Raw genomic sequence first — 20,378 nt, forward strand, 5'->3', positions numbered from 1 at the left:
TACCTAAAGCATAAATATTTTTCACATTAAAAAATTAAAGAGAAAATTGCATTAATTTTTCGCATTAATGCTATAAATCAATTTATATCAAATTTTGCGGGCCAAGTCTACCTTTTTCTCAACAAATAGATCAAATTTTGAATATAAAATGATTCAAACACACAAATTACACATTTGGACTCTCACCAGCGACAATTAATATGAATCATATTAAAATTTTAATGTGCAAGTGTGATAACACAGTTAGACTATCAGAATAGGTTTATCGTGCTATTCCAATGGAAAAATAAAAATGGAAATATTTCATCTGAATATTTTTTTAGCACATGACTGTTCTCATGTGCTTCTGCATTATCGACTTTTTTTGAATTTGGCTTTCTTTCGTGTGTATCTATGATGTTTGGTGGTTTTAGAACACAACGAGGGCTAGGGAAAACAGTCGAGATGGGATCAATATAATAAGAAAAATCGATAATGCAGTAACATGGGATCAATAATGTACTAAAAATAATATCCAGGAGAAAGACTTCCCCTTACATTTTTTTTGGAATACCACCATTATTCATCATTTGTCCGGTTTGTCTCGATTTTAATCTTTTTCCAATGAGTGATGCTTTTGAGAGATTTGACCACAGATTTCAGTTGATTTTATGACCTAATGAAATTATAGTTTAATGAGTTTTGTCGTTAAATTAACTTTTGCCATGGCCTGAAAATATTCCAAGAAAACTATTTTCAGGCAATGAGATTGAAGAAATGGTTATTTTGTTGTTGGGAATGATATTATCTCGTCGACTGGCTGTTTATATGTTTATATTACGTCATAGACCGTAATGAGGAAATATGAAATTTAGGGCATGAAAACTCCCTTATCACTCTCAGCTATTGCCTTTTCTCTCCCAAAAATCTGTCGCTCAACAATCACAAGCACACATCAAGTCAACTTGAAAATGATGTTTGAGCCCTTCCACTGTGATCTCTGGAAAATCCCTGTGAAGCCTGTCGCTTCCCTTCCCAATATCTCCCCATGGATTCAGTGCTCGTGATTGTGAATAAATCTTCTGGGTGTCGAGGGATGTTATTAATAAATTTTTGGGGCCGTTTGGAATCCCACCAAGCAGGAAAAGCTCCTCTTTCACTATCTCTCTCTCCTCTCTTTGGACTAGGGGATTCTCTACTATCTGATGCATCCCCGGAAAATTGTGAACGTGGAAAAAAAAATTTTCACGTTTCCCAGCAGACCAGCAATTCGTTTCATTCCCAACTTGATGGCTCTACTCTCGTTTCTCTCTCTTTTTTTTTATTGCAATCGAATGGATAACAAATGCATATTCAGGAAATTTATTCATTTTATGCATATTCCTCTTCATTCTCCCCTTACTCTACATTTGATTGATCTGCACGATGTGCACCAAAAAAAAAAAAATGATATTGTGGAAAAAATGTCATGGAGATGTTATTAAATTTTTATGTAAGTACTTTTTGCATATACACATTTTTTTACCACCTTCAAAACCGATTGAAAACACTGTCTTTCAATCCATTTTCGGATTAAGGTGAAAACGATCAATGAATTTTAACGATTGCTATTTTTCTTTCTTTTATTATATTTCTTAACTCACACCCCATAAATCTATACTAAACACTGCAATAATTTTATAGCTTATCACATTAAATGTACATATGCTTATGATTGTGACGAAAGTTATTTTTTATTATTATTTTTTGTGATATTGAATAATAGAGTGAGATGGAGAAATAGAGAGAAAAGAGAAGAAAAGTCTTTTGCAATTGAGAGTCAAAAAGTAAAAATTAATTTCCTTTACGTGCTTTTTGGTCGTGAATGAAGAAGAAAATCCACCAATCGAATGAATTGGTAACGCAATACGATTTGTAGGATATAACTACTACTAAATTGCTGTGATTTATGGGTTAGATCTTTAACCTCGAACTGGCTTAATGGTTCACGCGATTTGGAAAAGTGAAACAGGTATTAGGAGAAGATGTGCGAGACAATCTGACGGACAAGAAAGTAATTTCTTAATGTCTTTTGTACCTCAATCACGAGATTACTCCTTTTCTCATCTTTCATTCACTCTAAAACCCTCGAAATCACTCAACTAGTTATAAATTTATAAACAGAAATGAATTTAAGTGATTAACAATTGTAAAAACATAAGCTCTAATTGGAAAATTTTGGGAGATATAGGGAATTCCGGCTTTAACCCTTTAAGGACGATTGGAACACCGGTGTCCCATAAAGAAAATAATTTTTCTTGAGTACCTAAAGTTATTTTTTCCTTATGTTTGTACATAATTGCAAAGTAGAAGGTTGAAGGAATCTAAAATATTTTTTTCAATTCTCTAGCTATTTGCTATGTAGTAAATATTTAAGCTCAAAAATGACGAATTTTTAAAGTCTCATAATGAAAATTAATTTTAAATATTTTTTATACTTCCAATTTTTTTTAAGCAAAACCGTTTTGGGAAAAGAAATTATAATGCTTAAACATAATATTTTTCATTAGATTGAAAATTATCAGTCATTGGTTTTGTCAGAAAAATTACTTAAATTTTTTGGCTATTTTTGTCCCTATCGTTCGTAGAGGCAAGAAATACATCAAATCAGACTCTGTTGGCTTTTCGAAGCCCAGATATAAGACCTTCAGATATAAGACCTTTTACTGGTTTTGTTCATTGGTATCATTTTTATTGCTGATTTTCGATCCGCGAAAACTGTTTCGTCGTTAAAGGGTTAAGAGAAAACGGACTGAAAGAATTTGATATGAATTGCCTACTATTTTGAGCTAATTTATAAAAAAAAATATTTTTAAAATTCTTAAATTTGAAATGCACTTTTTATAAACCCTTGGTCTATGAAAAGGCTTACAAAATTGGTGCCAAAAATGTCTTGCATATATCACGGCGTTTTTGTAAGTCATTCCAAAGGTCTCTCCTGTGGATATGCAATTTTTCTATGTCACTGGAGTGAATTAGCGGGATTTTTTTCGGTCCCGAGACTTTCTTTGAAAGCGGAACTGCCTGCATTATATTTGCATCGACTTTTGTTATATCTGCATTTTCTTTGGAGAGCGCGATAATCGCGATAATGAAAAAACGTACCAATAAAACTTGATCCAGAAGATATTTCGTATTACATAGTCAATATGAGTATTTTTCCTGTTTCTTTTTCTTTATGATTTTATGTGAAGACTTTGTTACATTTTTAATTTTTCTCAGAAATTAGCAAATCAAAATTTGTGAATATAAATGGGTTTTCGCTTTATTTAGAGTAAAATTAACTAAATAGTGAAACTGTGGTATAGACAATATATAAATATAATAATTTAGTACTGTATTTATCATGAAAACAATGACGTTTCCATTTGGAGTAGTGAAAAATTTCCATTTGGAGCAGGTTTTGAATTAGCTTAATTTACCCTAAATAAAATAAGTCAGTAATAAAGACCAAAATGTTCACAGAAATTATGGTGCTAATTCCAATGAGTAGTGCAAAGCGAAATCATTGAGCAGAAGCCGGAATATCTTTTTTAGTACATGGCTGTGTTTCTGCGTAATCAACTGTGTTGACTCCTGTCACGACTGTTTGGTGATTTTGGAACACGTCATGATGGAAACCAATGCAAAGAAAAATCGATTAGATAGTATCACATGAGAACAGCCGTGTACTAAAAAAAATGTTCAGGAAAAGATTTCCCCTTTTTATTTTTCATTGGATGGAATAGCGCAAATAGTCTATTTTATTCAATTGTTAATAAGGTATATCAGATAGTACGGATAATAAATTTAATCCTATATTAATTTTTCTAAAACACCTATGATAATTTCATCCATTTTTAAGTTTTAAATTAACGAAAAACGTTTTTAAAATTGAATTTAAGAATGTATCCTCTCTGATGCAGTGTAAAGGGGTTTTTGCCTTAAATACCTAATAACATCTTAATAATACCTGGCTATAGAGAATTTTTAAGGCCTTAACGGTAAGACCTGAATGGTAGGTCTTATGGACTTTGATTTTCAACGTACATAAATGGCGTACGAATGAAATTGTTTTATGGATTTTTTGCTTTTCTAAATAAATAAATCTCGTTTGAAGAAGTAATTTCACAAAAGAACTTATAATAAATAAATAAAAATATGTTTTTTAGGTTTATAATTTGTTTAATGACTTCACTATTCTTTACGCAAAACGTAGCGTCACCGTCGCATTAGATTAAAAAAAATATTATCTTCAAAGTGTTTTTTTTCTTTTAATTTTTCAATTCTATTCAATTTATTTCTTCTCAAGTGAGCATTTAGTGAGGTAGAATAACCACTTAGTCGCCAGTTTTTACCACTTTCTGCCAGTTTTCTAACCACTTCTCGCCACTCACTTGAAAAAATCCAAATTCGATTATTTTGCACAATATTATGAAAAGAATATGTTGGCATTTCTTTCTTATTACGACAACATTTTTATTTCTTACTTTAGTTGATTTTTCTTCAATTTTATTTGAGTAATCTGTTTATTGCATTATTGCAAAAGGTAAACAATGCAGATTTGATAACTGAGAATCTACGAAGTGAAGTTAGCGTCGCCTATTGAAATGCAATGGCGACTGGTGGTAAAATAAGCTTCAAAGCATTACCACTTACTGCCATATCTCATTTTTATATAAAAATAATACAAAATGAAATATTAACTAAATAAATACAAAATTTATGTATTCTGCGAATATAATTTAGAAGTTTCATGACACTACTGGGCATATTTGATGAGAAATATTGGATTCTAAGTAATTTGTTATTTTTCGACTTTACAATTAGCAGCAGTGGAAATAAAACTAACTTTGGAGCTCAATAATCGCTCATAAGTGGCGAAAAGTGGTAAATCCACCATATGTATGACCGAGAAGATTTTCCATTTTGGTTTTATCAAAATCAAAGCTAAATTCGCTCCAGAGGGTCTATTTGTCAATCGACTTTCTTAAGGGTAGAATTAATTAAAGGTCTTGACATTTTTAACTGGACTGCATTGATTTTAGTTGAAAAAAGTAGTGATATGGGAGGATGGGGTAGTTTCACACAAGCAATACAATTGATGAAAGCACTTGTTTTTTGGGGTAATAAATAATTACACAGGAACAATGCTGTGTATTTTAAAATAGCCAATACCTTAGATAAACTAAATAGGCTTTGTTAGTTTGCATAGGGGAAACTTGGGCACTACCAAACACGGGGTAGCACAAAACAGTAATTTTTATTTCTAAACTATACTGCCTAAAAATGTCTATAACGGTGTTATCACACTTGCACATTAAAATTTTAATGTGATTCACATTAATTGTCGCTTGTGAGTGTCCAAATATGTTATTTGTGTCTTTGAGTCACTTAATATTTGGAGTTTTTCTATTTATTGATAAAGAAGTGGACTTGGCCTGCAAAAATAAGTTTAAATTTACCTAAAGCATAAAAATTTTTCACATTAAAAAATTAAAGAGAAAATCGCATTAATTTTTCGCATTAATGCTATAAATTAAGTTATATCAAATTTTGCGGGCCAAGTCCACCTTTTTATCAATAAATAGATCAAATTTTGAATATAAAATGATTCAAACACGTAAATTACACATTTGGACTGTAACCAGCGATAATTAATGTGAATTATATTAAAATTTTAATGTGCAAGTGTGATAACACAGTAAGTCTTTGTCCCCTGAAGTTGAATATCTGATTAAAAAAGCGCAGTGTTTTGTGCTACCCCGTGTTTGGTGGTGCCCCAGTTTCCCCTATAGTTCATATTCGTAGCAAATGAGTCTTGAATAAAAGTTCAGATGCGCGAAACTGCCCCACTCTCCCTTAATTGGTTTATATTTCTCAAATATTCCCTCCAATTCTGAGATATAGAAAGCTTAATGATATAAATTAAATAGACAATTTTCTATTCTGAAACAAAGTTAAATGATATTCATCTTAAAAGTTTTTTTGTCATTAAAAGTTCAAAAGCTCCCTCGACAAGTTTTAGAACTAAAGAAATCTTAAAGCAGGTTAGTATTTCCTTTTCAGGTTCGTTATTGTGAAGCTTGTTACATTTTAGTTTAAGAACTTCAATTAATTTGGTACTTTAAAATTATTAACAATCTTTGTTAAAGTATATGAATCAGTTTTTAAAGTGTGATTTAAAATTTAGCTCATAAATCGATATTTTAGAATAAAATTGCGAAAAACATTCATTTTTTAAAATTTCTTTGTTCAATTTCAATTTATTTCAAAATCATTTAATTTTTTTAAAATATTTTTTGCTTATTGCTGCTAAAGCGACAAAAAGAATATAACAATAAAATGCAAGATCCGAGAGAAACTGTTCTTACCATGTTATTAGACCATCACCAAAAGTTATTTTGAAGTAAGCTTTAATGGGTTTCACTAACTTCTCCAACTGCCATACAGATACTTCTGCTTCTATTTCGTTTAACCATGTGATTCACACAAATCCCTCAAGATTTTTCGAGACGTCTCAAAATCCTGACACTGAAATCTTAGGATAATCACCTTCTTGCCCGCATCAGAGGACAATTAACTCAATAATTTCCATCCAATTAGTTTCACATCGCACGAAAATGAATTTATTATGCTGATTATGCGTATCGAACACAAGACAAGTCTATTAATTTTTTTTCTCAACGCTAGACACTTAATTATTCGCACAAAACTCATTTCGAAAAATAAAATTGAACATATCCCAGAAGAATTTTTAGTGGGAAAATATTCTTTGATTTATGTTTATTGCTATTTTGCGAAAATTGTGTGAACTTTTGTGTTTGCAAGTAGTTGAGAATTGCTTTATGCACATCATAACAACTGATAAAAGAAGTCGACAAAACAGGAAGAGGGAAAACCAAAAGAAACTCGATAATTTTCTGTTTCTGAAAGCTAGCATGAAATATAAATTTTAAATTTGCTTTCATATCAGAGAACATTATGGGAATTCTTAGCAGGGAAAACATCTGTAAAGTATCGTGAAACTGTGAAAAATTAGTGTCAAATGAGTTTTATCTCATTTTATTTATAGTAATTAATGGTTGAATTTTATAATAAAAGTCTGCAAATTGTATAAATTTTGCATTGTGGTTCGGAAAAATCTCATTTGAGACTATAAAATAGGTTTAATATGTCATGGCAAAAAAACTGTTTTTGTTTGGAACATAGATAATACGTAAAAGGTAGTCAATATAAATTGATTGTTAATTGTTTTTAGTAAGTAGTAAGTAGTAATATTTATTCAATCACAAAAATAGGGTTCATCCCTCTTACAATTGTGATAAAGAAAAAAGAAAAACAAGTTAAAAAACAGCAGCAAAAAAAAAAGGAAAAAGAAAAATAAAAGAACAATTTACAATAGTATAAGAAAGGTAAATGAAAATTAAGTAAGAAAAAAAAAATCCAATAAGTGTTCTCTTAAGATTCAGCCTGAAAAAAGCGTCGGATGCCATCTGCAGACCTACGCAGATCACTTGGAACGGAGTTAAAAATAACTACGCCCTTTACAAATAATGACCGGTAAAGACAGTCACTCCTGACCTTAGGCACTATGAGTCCCCGAACCCTGGCCGAGCCCCCCCTAACCAGAAGACTCGATAGGTACTGAGGACACCCAAATATTAACAAATTAAATAGAAAGAGCACAGCTCTTAAGTTTAAGTGTGAAGTAAGGTCACAGCCAATAAATACATTTCTATGGGGAGTGATATGGTCCCGGCGATTTAAGCCACAGATATACCTGACACAATTATTGAAAGAAACTGTTAGACGACGGATGGTGTCACTATCCGCCGAAAAGAAGAGTTCTGCTCCGTAGTTAAAGAAAGGAAGAAGAAGCGCTCTCGCGAGGAGCAAGCGAGTGTCATAAGGTGTGATGTCCCGGAAGCGTCGAAGGGTGTACAAAGAATAGTTGACCTTACGGCAAATTGATGTGGCATGATCTGACCAAGACAAAGAGGAATTGAAGATTACTCCAAGGTTTTTTACCTGATCAACAAAGGGAATAATTTCTCCGTGAAGGAGTAGAGGATAAAAATCAAAAGAAGCTGTTCTCTTATAAATAACGATGGCTTGAGACTTTTTCGGGTTTAAAAGCAAACCATTCGAAGACGCCCAGTGCTCAATATTAGAAAGGTTGGAATTCATATGTTCAAAGGCGCCCAAGGGACTGGTAGGATCACCATCCACATAGATTTGAAGGTCATCTGCATAGAGATGGAATAGGCAATTTAACAAAATTGAAGGTAAATCATTGATGAAAAGGGAGAATAAAAGAGGGCCGAGTATTGAACCTTGGCCAATGCCTTTGCTTAGAAATGCAGGTGGTGAATTATTGTCACCAAATTTTACAATTTGTGACCTACCAGCAAAGTAGGATTGAATAAGGGCAACAGCGGAAGAAGAAAATTTGAAGAGACTACACAACTTGTAGCAAAGGAGGTTGTGAGGAAGACTATCAAAGGCCTTAGTAAAATCTAGAAGAACTAGAATCACAAAACGACCACGGTCAATAGCTGAAGAAATGTCATAATTTACCTTGAGAAGTGCGGAGGTAGTACTGTGACCTTTTCGGAAACCCGATTGAAAATCACAGAGAAAGCCATTGTCAGTCAGATGTTGAGAGATTTGTTCATGCAGAATAAATTCAAAAGCTTTTGAAAGGACAGGGAGAAGGCTAATAGGTCTAAAGTCAGAAGGAGATTTGGGATTAGAAATTTTGGGAATTGGAACCACAAGGGCCCGCTTCCAAGTATCCGGGTAAGTTGAACTTGTAAGGATGTGATTGAAGATATTAGTGAGCACTGGAGTGATCACCGGGAGAAGAATTTTTAAGAAGTCAAGGGAAACGCCATCACACCCAACGGCACTTGACCTGACACGGGAGATAGCATGAACGACGTCCGCTTGCGAGACGCAGCTAAAGCTAAAACCCTCCCAGGGCGCGAGGGGAAGAGAAGGGGAAGCCACAGTCGCAGCGGAAGAAGAGGAGAAAAATGTACACAAATCATGAGCAGTAATGGAAGAACTATCACTAGGTGAAACAGAAGGGCGCAAACCTAGTTTTTTAATGTTGCTCCAGAGAGTTTTTGGGGGGAGCTTTGGATTTAGGCAACTATTAAAGTGCTTCTTCTTGCGATTTTTGATAAGGTTACGCACTTTGTTTCGTAGGCGCTTAAAATTAACATGATCACTTGTACAACCAGATCGCTTCCATTTCTTGTATGCAAAATCTCTGCGCTTAATCAGTGACACAACGTTATCGTCAATCCAGGGGGTGGAAAAAGGCGGAATGAGTGAGCGCTTCTTGGGCACAACTCTCTCAAATAAATCATTAATAGTGTTTGTAAAATGTTCTACCTTTCCTGTGGAAGTGGCCTCAAAGTAAATGTCTCCCCAATCCACCTGCAGGGCCAAAGCTCGGGCAGCCAAGTCATTACAGTTTCGAATATCATAAATTATTTTATATTTGTTAACAGGTTTAGGTAGACGTAAATTGTAAGAGGCATAAATCAAATCATGATCCGAGATTCCTGGAAGAGGAGCCTGATTATGTTGCAGTATCCTCTGAGAATCACAAGAGGGTAGAATCATTAGATCCAACAGTGAACCCAATCTAGTAGGGTTAAAAGGGACATAAAAAAGAGAGCGTGCCGATAAAAGATCAAGGAATTTTTTTGATAAAATACTGGTCAAATGGAGGTTGACATTAAAATCACCCATGATTACAAAATTATCATATGAAAGAGCTAGATCTAAAAAGCTTTCTAAGTCAGCAAGACTCGTCACTGGGGGAGGATTGTAGCAGGAGAACATAGTGATGGTTACACCAGATGATACAACACAAACTCCTATGTACTCAAGCCTACCAAAGGCACCGGAGCAGAGTAGAGAAGATTTAAGGCAGCTGCGGACGTAAATTCCAACAGCGTTGGATCCAATTTTAGCGCGTGAAAATTTGTTGTGAAAAAAATGCAGACTTGAATATAAAATGAAAATAAAATTCAAAGATATGAGGGACCATCAAAAATCATTGAGCCCGAAGAAAATAATGGAATGTGATTTAGTACTAAATTTAGTACATATTTAGTACACTTAAAGCAATGATTCCGTAATGTTTTTAATCTATACCGAGTGCGTTTTCGTGCAAATTTTCTTAGTTAATTTTTTAAATGATAAATTTACTTAAATTGTTCATTTAGTACACGCGTGTGCTAATATCCTAGACATAAACAGTAACCCGTGATAGCTAAATATTTTCATAATTTGTCTGTGAATGTTTTTATTTTCTTTCTGATTATATATTTTCTAAATATTACATTGATATTATATTTTTAATTTTAAATACGTATGAAAAATCCGAACGGTTTAAATTAATTATTTATTTTTTCGATTGAATTTGATTATTGGTTTAATTTAGACATTTTGAAGCAATAAAACCGTTACGTAAGTTTTGATAAAGGGAAAATAAAGAATAGTGCGTTTTCATTAGTACTATTAGATGCTAATGGCTCTGGCACACCTTTTAGATCACCTTTTCTTTCTCAAACATTTTGCATATATCTATTCCACCCTTTCGAACTCTTTTTTTTCTTTTAAACATCAGATCAAATTAAATTTAGTTCAAACCAATTTTGAGTGCCAATGAGTGAGATAGACATGTGCAAAACATTTCAAAAAGAAAGAGAACTTAATTTTGATTTGATTAAGAGTGAGATAGATATATGAAAATCTTGTGAGAAGTAAATGGATGGAAATTTTGATTTCATGAAATTTTCCTAGTGTAAAAGGTGTACGTGGGTGCATTACTAAGTAAAATTGATATTTTTTCTGGTCTAAATTTGTTTTTTGTTGACTAAATTTGGTTTTTTATACCTCTTCTAATCCTTTTAGTTCGGGAAAATTTCATTACATCCAAATATCAGTTCTTTTCTTTCTCAAACGTATTTCATGTATCTTTCGAAATCTTTCATAGTCCTTTTCAGCATTAAAACTAAATTCAATTTCGATTTAAACGCTAAGGGTGGGAATAATTATGTCTAATACATTTGAGGAAAAGAAATGGATGGAAATTTTGATTTCATGAAATTTTTACAATCCAATAGGTGTATCAGAGGCATTTTTGATAACTGGCCAAAATCGATAGTTTTATTAACCGAAATTGAGATCCTTTTTTACTGACCAAATTAAAGATTTCATTAACCTAAATTAGGATATTACTGACAATTTCAACATTTTAATTGGTCAAATATTATTTCTCTTACATACTCAAAAAAAAATTGTAAAATTTTCCGTAAACGTTTGTAAATTCCTACTGGGGATTCACGAAATACTTGTGAATCGCAAAAACCCGCAAAAATGTTTGTAAAAGTTTGTACATTTTTACAAATATTGTTCGTAATATACTATTTGTGAGTAGCATTTTTTTTGTTAGAAATATTTGTTCGTAAAGGTTTGTAAGCACATATTAAAATTTTTGTAAAATGTTGTTAGACAAATTATTTACAAATAAATGTTTGTAAAGGAATGAGAAATGTTCGTCAAGTTCTTAAGTTAAGATTATGCGATTATGTAAATTCATTTTGTAAATTCCCAATAGAAATTCACAAATAATTACGAACAATTTCACGAAATATTTTTTTCTGTTTAGGGGAAAGTGGGGCACTTTTGAAATTGCGGTTTTTCACCTATTTTTAAATAAAATTGAGCCTTATCGTGATACAATTTAGCTACTCAATCTGTTTGTGCATCTAAATTATATCACGATAAGGCTCAATTTTATTTAAAAATAAGGTGAAAAATCCCAATTTCAAAGGTGCTTCGCTTTCAAAAGTGCCCCACTTCCTCCTACTATGATTTTTTTAATGTAATTTTTATTTTGAATTTCAATTTTATTGATATAATAACAGTTTTAGAGCTAGTGCTTTTCAGTGTTTAAAGTTTAAAAATTTTCGTACTTGAGTATTAGTGGCCACCGCCGTCTTAGCGTTGGTAACCAACCTCCAGATTGGAAATCGAGGAAAAATTTCTCAGAGAGAAAAAAAGAGGATGCGATTAACTTTTTTCATCATAATTTTAACACTTTTTAGGTGTGAAAATATATTAACATTTTGTAATTTTAATTTTACACCTTATTAAGGATAAAATTAACATGAAAAAGGATAACTTTAAACCTCAATACATCTAAAAAGGGTAATATTTACACCGATTTTGGATCAATTTTGCAGGAAATTAACATTTCCGGAATGTTATTTTAACTTTTTCGGATTTCTCACAGTGTATGAGCCATCTAAAACGTATTGAAACGTTTTATTAAGTTTTTTTTTCTAAAATACTGACCACAATATTTTCGTCGTGTTAAAAATCATACCATGGGTTTTAATGGGTTAATAAATTCCCCTCCCCAGTGTTGGTTGTATTGTATGTGATTTCTGGTGGATTTTGGTGTGGGTTATCCCAAAGGCAAAAGCACTGAACGCACGATCACAAAATGATCACTTAACATCAGACTCACATTCAATGTTAGCCACTCATTAGTGACGCATTAATTTGGAGGAGCTCCAAAGTGATAAAGCTTTAAGTGTTTGGGAGCGATATTAAGACACTTAATTGGAAGGGAATTCCTGGATGGATTTTCGAGGAAAATCCTCACAATCGCTTTGTGCAATTTCTCAGGGATTTTAAGGGTCAGTGCTGTAAGGTTTTATGTGAAGTTCCTTCTTGATTATTAGGGAAACATTCCTCAATCTTTAGCCAATTTAAAAATACATCAGTATTATTATACCAAGTGTTTGTATCTTCGCTGTTGAGATTTGTGCAAAATGCAAGAGAGTGACAAAATATTTTGAAGGTCTCTGCAGTTACTGTAGATTGTTTATTTGGATAAAGAGCCAACCAAATAAGTGAAATTTGCGTTATATCGGTGACTCTTGCGGTTTTTTATACAGTGAAATATTTTTAAATTCAACTTGAAGTGATAGAGACACAAAATTTAGTCATTTTAATTCAGTTGGTTTTGTGGGACGAGAGAAGAACAGTGCAGTGTGCAAAAGGCAGGAGAAGATCCGAACCAGAAGGAATGATGTTGACCAAAGTGGCAGTGATTGTCCTATTTGCTAATGCAGTGATGTCCTATCGCCTGCAGAGTCCTGCAGTGGAAGTGTGTCCACATGCCCTTCGTGTCTCAGTGGCAGACAGTTCGGGCATTGAGCTATTTGCCTTCCATGGGAATATAAATCGACCGATTGGGGAAACAGAAGCTGGCCAGATGTCTCAAGACGTTAATCACAAGACTTTTGGAAGATGGATCTTTGAGACTGAGTCGGAATCCTTCAAATTAGGCGATACAATAAACTACTGGATTTTCGTTCAGCACCGTGGCTTGGGCTATCGCTCCGACGTCATGAGTTACACTGTAAATGGTAAGCATCAGGATTAAAAGGACTATTATACCTTCAATGTTTAAATACATATTTTTCTATAAAATGACAATAGGGGAGATCGGGGTAGAATTAGCCACCAAATGAAATTTTTCATTGCGTGTAATTTGTACAAAAAATGTTTGTATGAGGCTGATAAATGTTTCAATGGTTTCAATGAATAGTATGGGAAGTATATATTTAGAATAAAGAGTGGTTTTCTCAATATTTTCCTTCGAAATTAAACTATAAACTAGGGGAAACAAAGGTGCCCCAGTCTCCTCTAAGGGGCAGAAGGGTAACTTTGAATTGTTGTACTCTAAAAAATATATTTTATTAAACGTACAAATGGAGTTAAAGTTTTGTCAAAAGGATGTTATTTACTAATTTGACAAAACTTTTTCTCACATTTTATATATGGAAAACATTCTTTTGACAAACTTTTAACAAAATACGGGTAAAGTTGCCTGCCGATTTGACAAAACTTGAGATAGATTTTAAATTGGGCCTTTTATCTTTCTTATTTATTTTTTTTATTGAGCTTTTTCTTCTATTTTCAAGCAAAATTGCGCCTCAACATAATGCAATTTAGTTTGACAAATGTTTTATGGGGCTAAACCATATTGTGGTAAGGTCCAGATCCGTTTAGGAATAAGAGGAAAAAACTTTATTTTAAAGGTGTCCCAATTCAAAGGTACCCCACTTCCCGTACACAGAAAAAACATTGCATGATAGTTCGTAAATGTTTGTGAATTCTTCCTGAGAACTTACGTAATTAACGCTCTACTAAAAAGTTCGTAAAAGTTTGTATTTTTCACAAACAGTTTTTGTTAAATGTTCACTTGACCAGAATTTTTTGTTCTTTTAAAAAACATTTGTTTGTATATTTTTGTTTGACTGGCAAAACTTGACCAACAAATGACAAAAATTGACAAACATATTTTATGTGTTTACGAACATTTACAAACAAATGTTTTTCAAAAGAACAAAAAATGTTGGTCAATTGATAATTTGACAAATAATGTTTGTGAAAAAATACAAACATTTACGAACATTTTGCAATTTTTTTTCCTGTGAAAAATCATAGTGTAATGCAAAATTATTTTCACTGTAAGCTAAGACACGTCCCTTAAAAGCTAGTCTTTAACTTAACTTTACTGTAAATATCGTAAATATCCTCTTAAAATGTAGAAGATAAGTGACAAAATACGAAAAATTATTAAGAAATATGAAAGAAAAGTCGTGTTCTGAATTTAAAAGCAAAGAAAAGGAGTTTTTGCGATGCTTTTTGTTGTGTTTGGGTCTTGGCTAAACACTTGCCTTTTGACGTAAAATGTGTTACAGCCTTTAAATGGTTAAAGGTAGTTAAAAGGCCTTTCACAGGAGACTTGAAATTAAAAACAATTTAAATAGTTTTATCATGAAATATAAATCACATGAGGTTAATTAATTATTTATGAATAATAATTATTATTCAATGTTGTTATAAATAAAATTTAATTAATTTATTAATTGATTTATAGAGCAATTTTTCATGCAAGAGTAAAAGCAAAGGATTTTGACCTGATGCTTTTTGACTTTTATTTCGTACCAAACGTTTTGGAAAAACTAAACTTAAAAGTTGAGGGTTAGCTTAAGCGGTCTTCAGACTAGAGATTTAGCTCTGTCTAAAGTCCTGTATGCCCGGAATTTACACTAAACAAGCGATCGAAGTAAATTTTTCAAAATTTATAATAGTGCTATTCCAATAATGGAAAAATGTAAAAGGGAAACCACATGAACATTTTTTATTACATAGCTGTTCTTATTTTATGTGCTTCAGGCTAATTGACTTCTCTTTGCATTGGTTCGCGTCACAACTGTTTGGTGGGTTTAGAACAAGGAGAGGATTGTGTAAAACAGTCGTGACAGGGACCACCACAAAGAAATTTTAATTATGCAGAAGCATTTGAGAACAGTAAATGCGCTAGAAGTTAATTTTTTATTGCAATAGCACCATTTTTCCCCGGAGAAACGTTTTTTGAACGCCAAAGAACAAAAGTTCTCTTGAGAAATTACACATTAAATCAATTTTAATTCAATTTTAATGAATTTGAACTTATTGAAAACTTAATAAATTCTTTACTAGGACCTTAAATTTTTACATTACCACTTAGGAACCGATTTAGGGCCCTTGACAGACGTACGGCTTAAGTCGAAAGACAGCTTAACGTAATCATTTTCCTACTAAAGCGCTTCTCGGCTTAAGGCATAAGTCTGTCTAGGACATTCGATAATTGTAAGAAAACGTTCTTTCAAAGGAAAATTGCAAGCTTTCGGTATAAAATTTACCTGCAAAAATGAGTATATTTCCACCTAAAATTCTTTAACACATTTCTTTGGGCTTTTTTCTTGATGGAAATTCTGATAAAGAAAAATGTTCTTTTACGTGTTTTAAATTAAAATCTAATTTGGACCTAATCTTGAACAAAATTGCGGATTTCATGAGCTGAAAGCTAGTTAGGAACACCAAAAAGGCTTTTCCTTGAAGAAAATACCGAGAACTTGATCAAAAATTGAATGGAAAATTCTTTCTTAAGGCTTTATACATTTTGGAAGCAATTTTCCTCAAAAATAGCATTTCTGACAGAATTTTGACGTTGCCACCTACAGCAGTACAGACGGTTTCCTTAAAAATAAAATTTTTGACGAAAATTGCTCCCAATATGTAGATACCTTTAGAGTCTTAAACGTTTTCCCGTAGTTTCTTTCAAAAATTGATCGAAAATTTTACACAGCACCGATTTTGATTATTTTGGGGTCTGATATGGGAAGCTTGAAGAGCCCCTAAGGGTCCATCTAATGCTTCTAATAAATCTTTGTAGCTTTCTTTGAGAAAAATTTATTAAAAGCTTTCCCACTATCCTCCAGAAAAACTATTTTGAAGTTTTTAATATCAGATATTTTGAAGGTTTCTTTTAAAAATTCAGCACAAATCCATTTTTATTCCAAATTTAGTTATTTTGGGCTTTTTAGAAAGCTCATAAGATTCAACAAAAGACCTTGTAAACCAGTAAAGGTGCTTTTCTTCAGTGAAAATGCCCTGGTAAGCCAAATTATTATCTTCTTCTCGAATCGTGAAGGCGCGGACGGCTCTACTTGCCCTTGTAATATTATAAATATAGCAAAGGCCATTTCTAACGTTCATATTACCGATACACGCTTTGTGCGTAAAAAATCTTAAGTTAGTACTGTGCTTGGTACTGTGAACATTTTTAAATGAGAAAGACAGTCTGCCAGGTCTCCTATTTTAGCCGAGACACACGTAGGAAGATTCTAAGAAATAGTAGACACCATTTATCTCAGGAACGAACCACATAAAACTTTATTAGACTTATTTGTGCAAAAATACTCTCATTTAAAAGAGTTTTCTGACAGGATATTTTTTTATATTAAAGAGTTTTCTTTCTCGCTCTTGTAATTTTCTAATTATAGGAAAGGTAGTCTCCAACGTACAAGTTGCCAATACATGGATTTATTTATAAAAATCCTAAGAAAGTATAGCAAAACGTTTTTAAATGAAATAAAAAATCATTAAGAATTCTTATTTTAGCCGAGACACACATGGAGAGATTATATAGATTATGGGGTAGAGACAATTTATCTCAGGAACGAACCACCTGAAATTTTCTGAGACTCATCTATGCCAAGATACTCTCATTTAGAAGGGCTTTTTGAGTGGATATTTTTAGATTAAATAATCTGTTTTAACCCTTAACGTTTGAAGATTTGCTTAGGATTTGAGGGGATGACTTTTATGCTAGAATGTCTCCTGTTAATGAGGTGTAGTGATAAAAGGGATGGTAATTATTTATTTATTAGCTTTCAGCAAAAAATGCGAAGCCTATCAGAGTTCTTCGTCTGAGGAGGAGGATGTTCACATGGATGGCAAGAAATTTGGGAGAAGGCGAAATAAGGGTGAACATTCCAGTCATTTCCAGCAATATTATCATCATCATCATCATCACCATGAGGAGGGTGGCAATAGAAGGAATGGATACGGAAATCATGGCTGGAATCCGCGACCACCAGTAGTACCACCCTTCCCTCAGCCACCGGCTGCTCTGCCCTTTCCCACAGAACCCATTGGCCCTGTGTGCTTTTGCGATAGGGAGGTGAAGAAGGTAACTGAGAAGCTGGCTGAGACTCAATTGCAATTACAGGGTATTCTTAATACCACGGAGAAGCTGCAGCAGGACTTTCTATCACTCAATGAGTTCCTGGGGACTATTCTCGAGAAAAGTAATTTTGGGAGGAAACTCCTTCTCACGGGAGTCTTCAGCGCCACTGATAATCCCTATGAACTAATCAAGACCATCTTGGAGGATAAACTGGATCTCAGTGATTTAAAATTAAGGGTTCTGAATGCCACCACCACGGTCCACGGTGCAATTCTCTTCGAGATGACTTCCTCATCGGACAAATTGCGAATTCTGATGCGATCTAAGCGTCTGGAAAAATCAAAATTGCGCATTATTGACTACCAGGATGAGGATAATGAACTTGCAGGAATTTTCCAGATCAGTCAGTCTCCCAGTGTACCATCATCAACCACTTTTCCCATTACTGATGGACCAGATCCCGACATAGATGTGCGCTTCGGTGAAAATTAGTAGCACTTTGGTGTTCTGCAGAGCAAAAAATTCTTTATTGCTGTAATGTTGCATTTTATCGTGTGAATTAATGTAATTTAAATGTCTTCAACTTATGTACTGTCTGACTGTGGACTTTTGGCAAGAAAAAAATAGAGAGGAAGATTGAGAAAAAAGGTAAAAGTGTACTATTTTATTTCACACAAAATGATACCTTCCCTAATTCCGGTAGCAGTAATAATGACATATCTTGGTCTTCTAATTTGCAAAAAATTCTAAATTAATGTCTTCAATCACTCACGGTATTTCATTAACTCCGGAGTGACTATTCTTTTGCAAAATCTCATGTTACGCTTATTTAGTTGGATATTAATCAACCAGGATCACGTCATGTTTACACCATAATGTTGCTTAAAAGGCTTTTTTTTCGACAATGTCGATGAATTTTTCGTTGTTCTGCTGTATTCAATTTGTTCTATCATCCATCGGAAATTCTTTTTTAATTTTCCTCCAACGTGGTCAACACTGAACGTTTGGGATGAATGCTTAATGCTTTCAATGCTGAATACTTGGTGAGTAATTTCATGCAGATTTTCTTCACTTCTATTCTAAAAATTCAATGTTTGTTGATGGTGTCAATGGGTTATACTGTTTCACATTCTAGATTAGGAATTAGGTCAAGAACAAAGATTATTTTGGGGAAAATAAAAAAGAAAACAAATGTTGGGATTCCGAGAGATTCCTAAGTAGCAAAATGAAGTCAGAAAAATTAGCTAGTAATCACAATAGCAAGCCAGTGATAAGCCTAGATCAGCTTATAAAGGTGCGATTCCTTCTTTGCAAATTTGGATTGTGACAAACTCGAACGATATTTATATATAAATAATGCAAATTTCGTTTAGTAATTGAATATATACGAAAAATACGCGCCCCGCGAAAAAATACGCACCCCGCGAAAATCCGCGAAAAATTCGCGTCTCACAAAAATCCGCGAAAAATTCGCGTCTCACGAAAATCCGCGAAAAAAATCACTTCCCGCGAAAATCCGTGAAAAAAATACGCGCCTCGCGAAGATCCGCGAAAAAAATCGCGGATGGTAAATTGCGAATTGTGTATGTCACCTTAAAAATCTTCAAATAAGATTGATAAAGCTTAACTGAAAATTTCATTTCCTGAAAAGTTGGCAAAAGGAAGTTACGACAAATGCTGATTTAACTGACGATTGCTTTTTGAAGATCTCAATAACTTTAGGGTATTAGGTAAAATCATGTCATTGTGTCATGAAGGCGTTTCAACGTCTCTAATGTAATGTCAGCAGAATGACTGGAATTTTACCATTTTGACAGTAGGGGAGACTGGGGCAAAAAGTCACAAATTAAAAATTTGAAAATTCAATATCTTCCAATAGCCCTTCTTCAAAGTCGTAAGTTTCTTAGAATTCGAACAAGGAATTCAGAAAATAAAAAAAATATTGCAATTTTTAGCCCTATTTTTGAAATATTTTCCTTACAACAGATATCAATTTTGAACTACTTATTTTTCAAAATTGATGCACTGATTAATATTTCCTAAATGATTTGGATTATTTGAATATGAAACCACTATCGATTTTAGAATTTTACAAAGATTCTTCTCTCCAGAAATCATTTTATTAAAAATGACCACTTGGGGTAAAAAGTAACAAAATGTTTGGAGCAAAAAGTAACAAAGACCGAAGCAATTTTTGATGTCCCACGGCGAGAAGAAACGTCATTTCCGCGTCTCGATGCTTGTTATTTGCATTGGTCAAACGATTAGCAGTCTCTTGTGTGTTTTTTTTAATAGCTCGAAAAGCGCTTTTCTCGTTCAGATAGAGAAAACTGTGTTTTAAAAAGGTGTAGAGGAATAAATTTCCTATGAAAATATGTCACATAGCTATTTTTTTTAAAATTTACGGAAGCTCGTAATAAAGCAAATCAAAATGTGATAATATCCCATACCTGACACTATTTGCCCCAGCATTTTTGAGAATGGTCACAAAATTACCTTTTAGAAAGTAGCTCGATAAATATATTTCCTTACAAAATAGAGGAAAATGACTTTCACAAAGTTGTAGAGCAGTAAATTTCCTATAAAACTGCACTAACGAGAAATTTCTGGGGCACTAGCTTGTAAAAAAAAATAAAATATCCGCTTTGTGACTTTTTGCCCCAGTCTCCCCTAATCAAAAAGGAATGTAAGTTTTGTGTCGAAGCCCCGACATCGTTGTGACCGTTAATCTTGACGTGTTTTACGGGCATTAAACTTTAAG

The 20,378-nt window shown here is 33.1% G+C and overlaps 1 protein-coding gene across 1 annotated transcript; it reads left to right on the forward strand.

Annotated features, from left to right (window-relative positions):
- Positions 1–12,492: 12,492 nt before the first annotated feature.
- On the forward strand, positions 12,493–18,271 carry LOC129806299 (uncharacterized). Its single transcript, XM_055854771.1, has 2 exons — positions 12,493–13,460; positions 17,319–18,271. Exons 1-2 carry the CDS (start codon positions 13,118–13,120, stop codon positions 18,107–18,109), a joined length of 1,134 nt encoding a protein of 377 aa, XP_055710746.1. The 5' UTR covers positions 12,493–13,117; the 3' UTR covers positions 18,110–18,271.
- Positions 18,272–20,378: the final 2,107 nt, after the last annotated feature.

This window comes from Phlebotomus papatasi, chromosome 3, assembly GCF_024763615.1.
Source record: "Phlebotomus papatasi isolate M1 chromosome 3, Ppap_2.1, whole genome shotgun sequence".
In the NCBI taxonomy this organism is placed as follows: Eukaryota; Metazoa; Arthropoda; class Insecta; order Diptera; family Psychodidae; genus Phlebotomus; species Phlebotomus papatasi.

Excerpts from the sequence above, each read along its gene's own strand:
- LOC129806299 (XM_055854771.1), top strand. The coding sequence starts at position 13,118 with ATGATGTTGACCAAAGTGGCAGTGATTGTCCTATTTGCTAATGCAGTG. Across the intron at positions 13,461-17,318 it reads CATGAGTTACACTGTAAATG|CTTTCAGCAAAAAATGCGAA; the intron begins GTAAGCATCAGG and ends TTTATTTATTAG.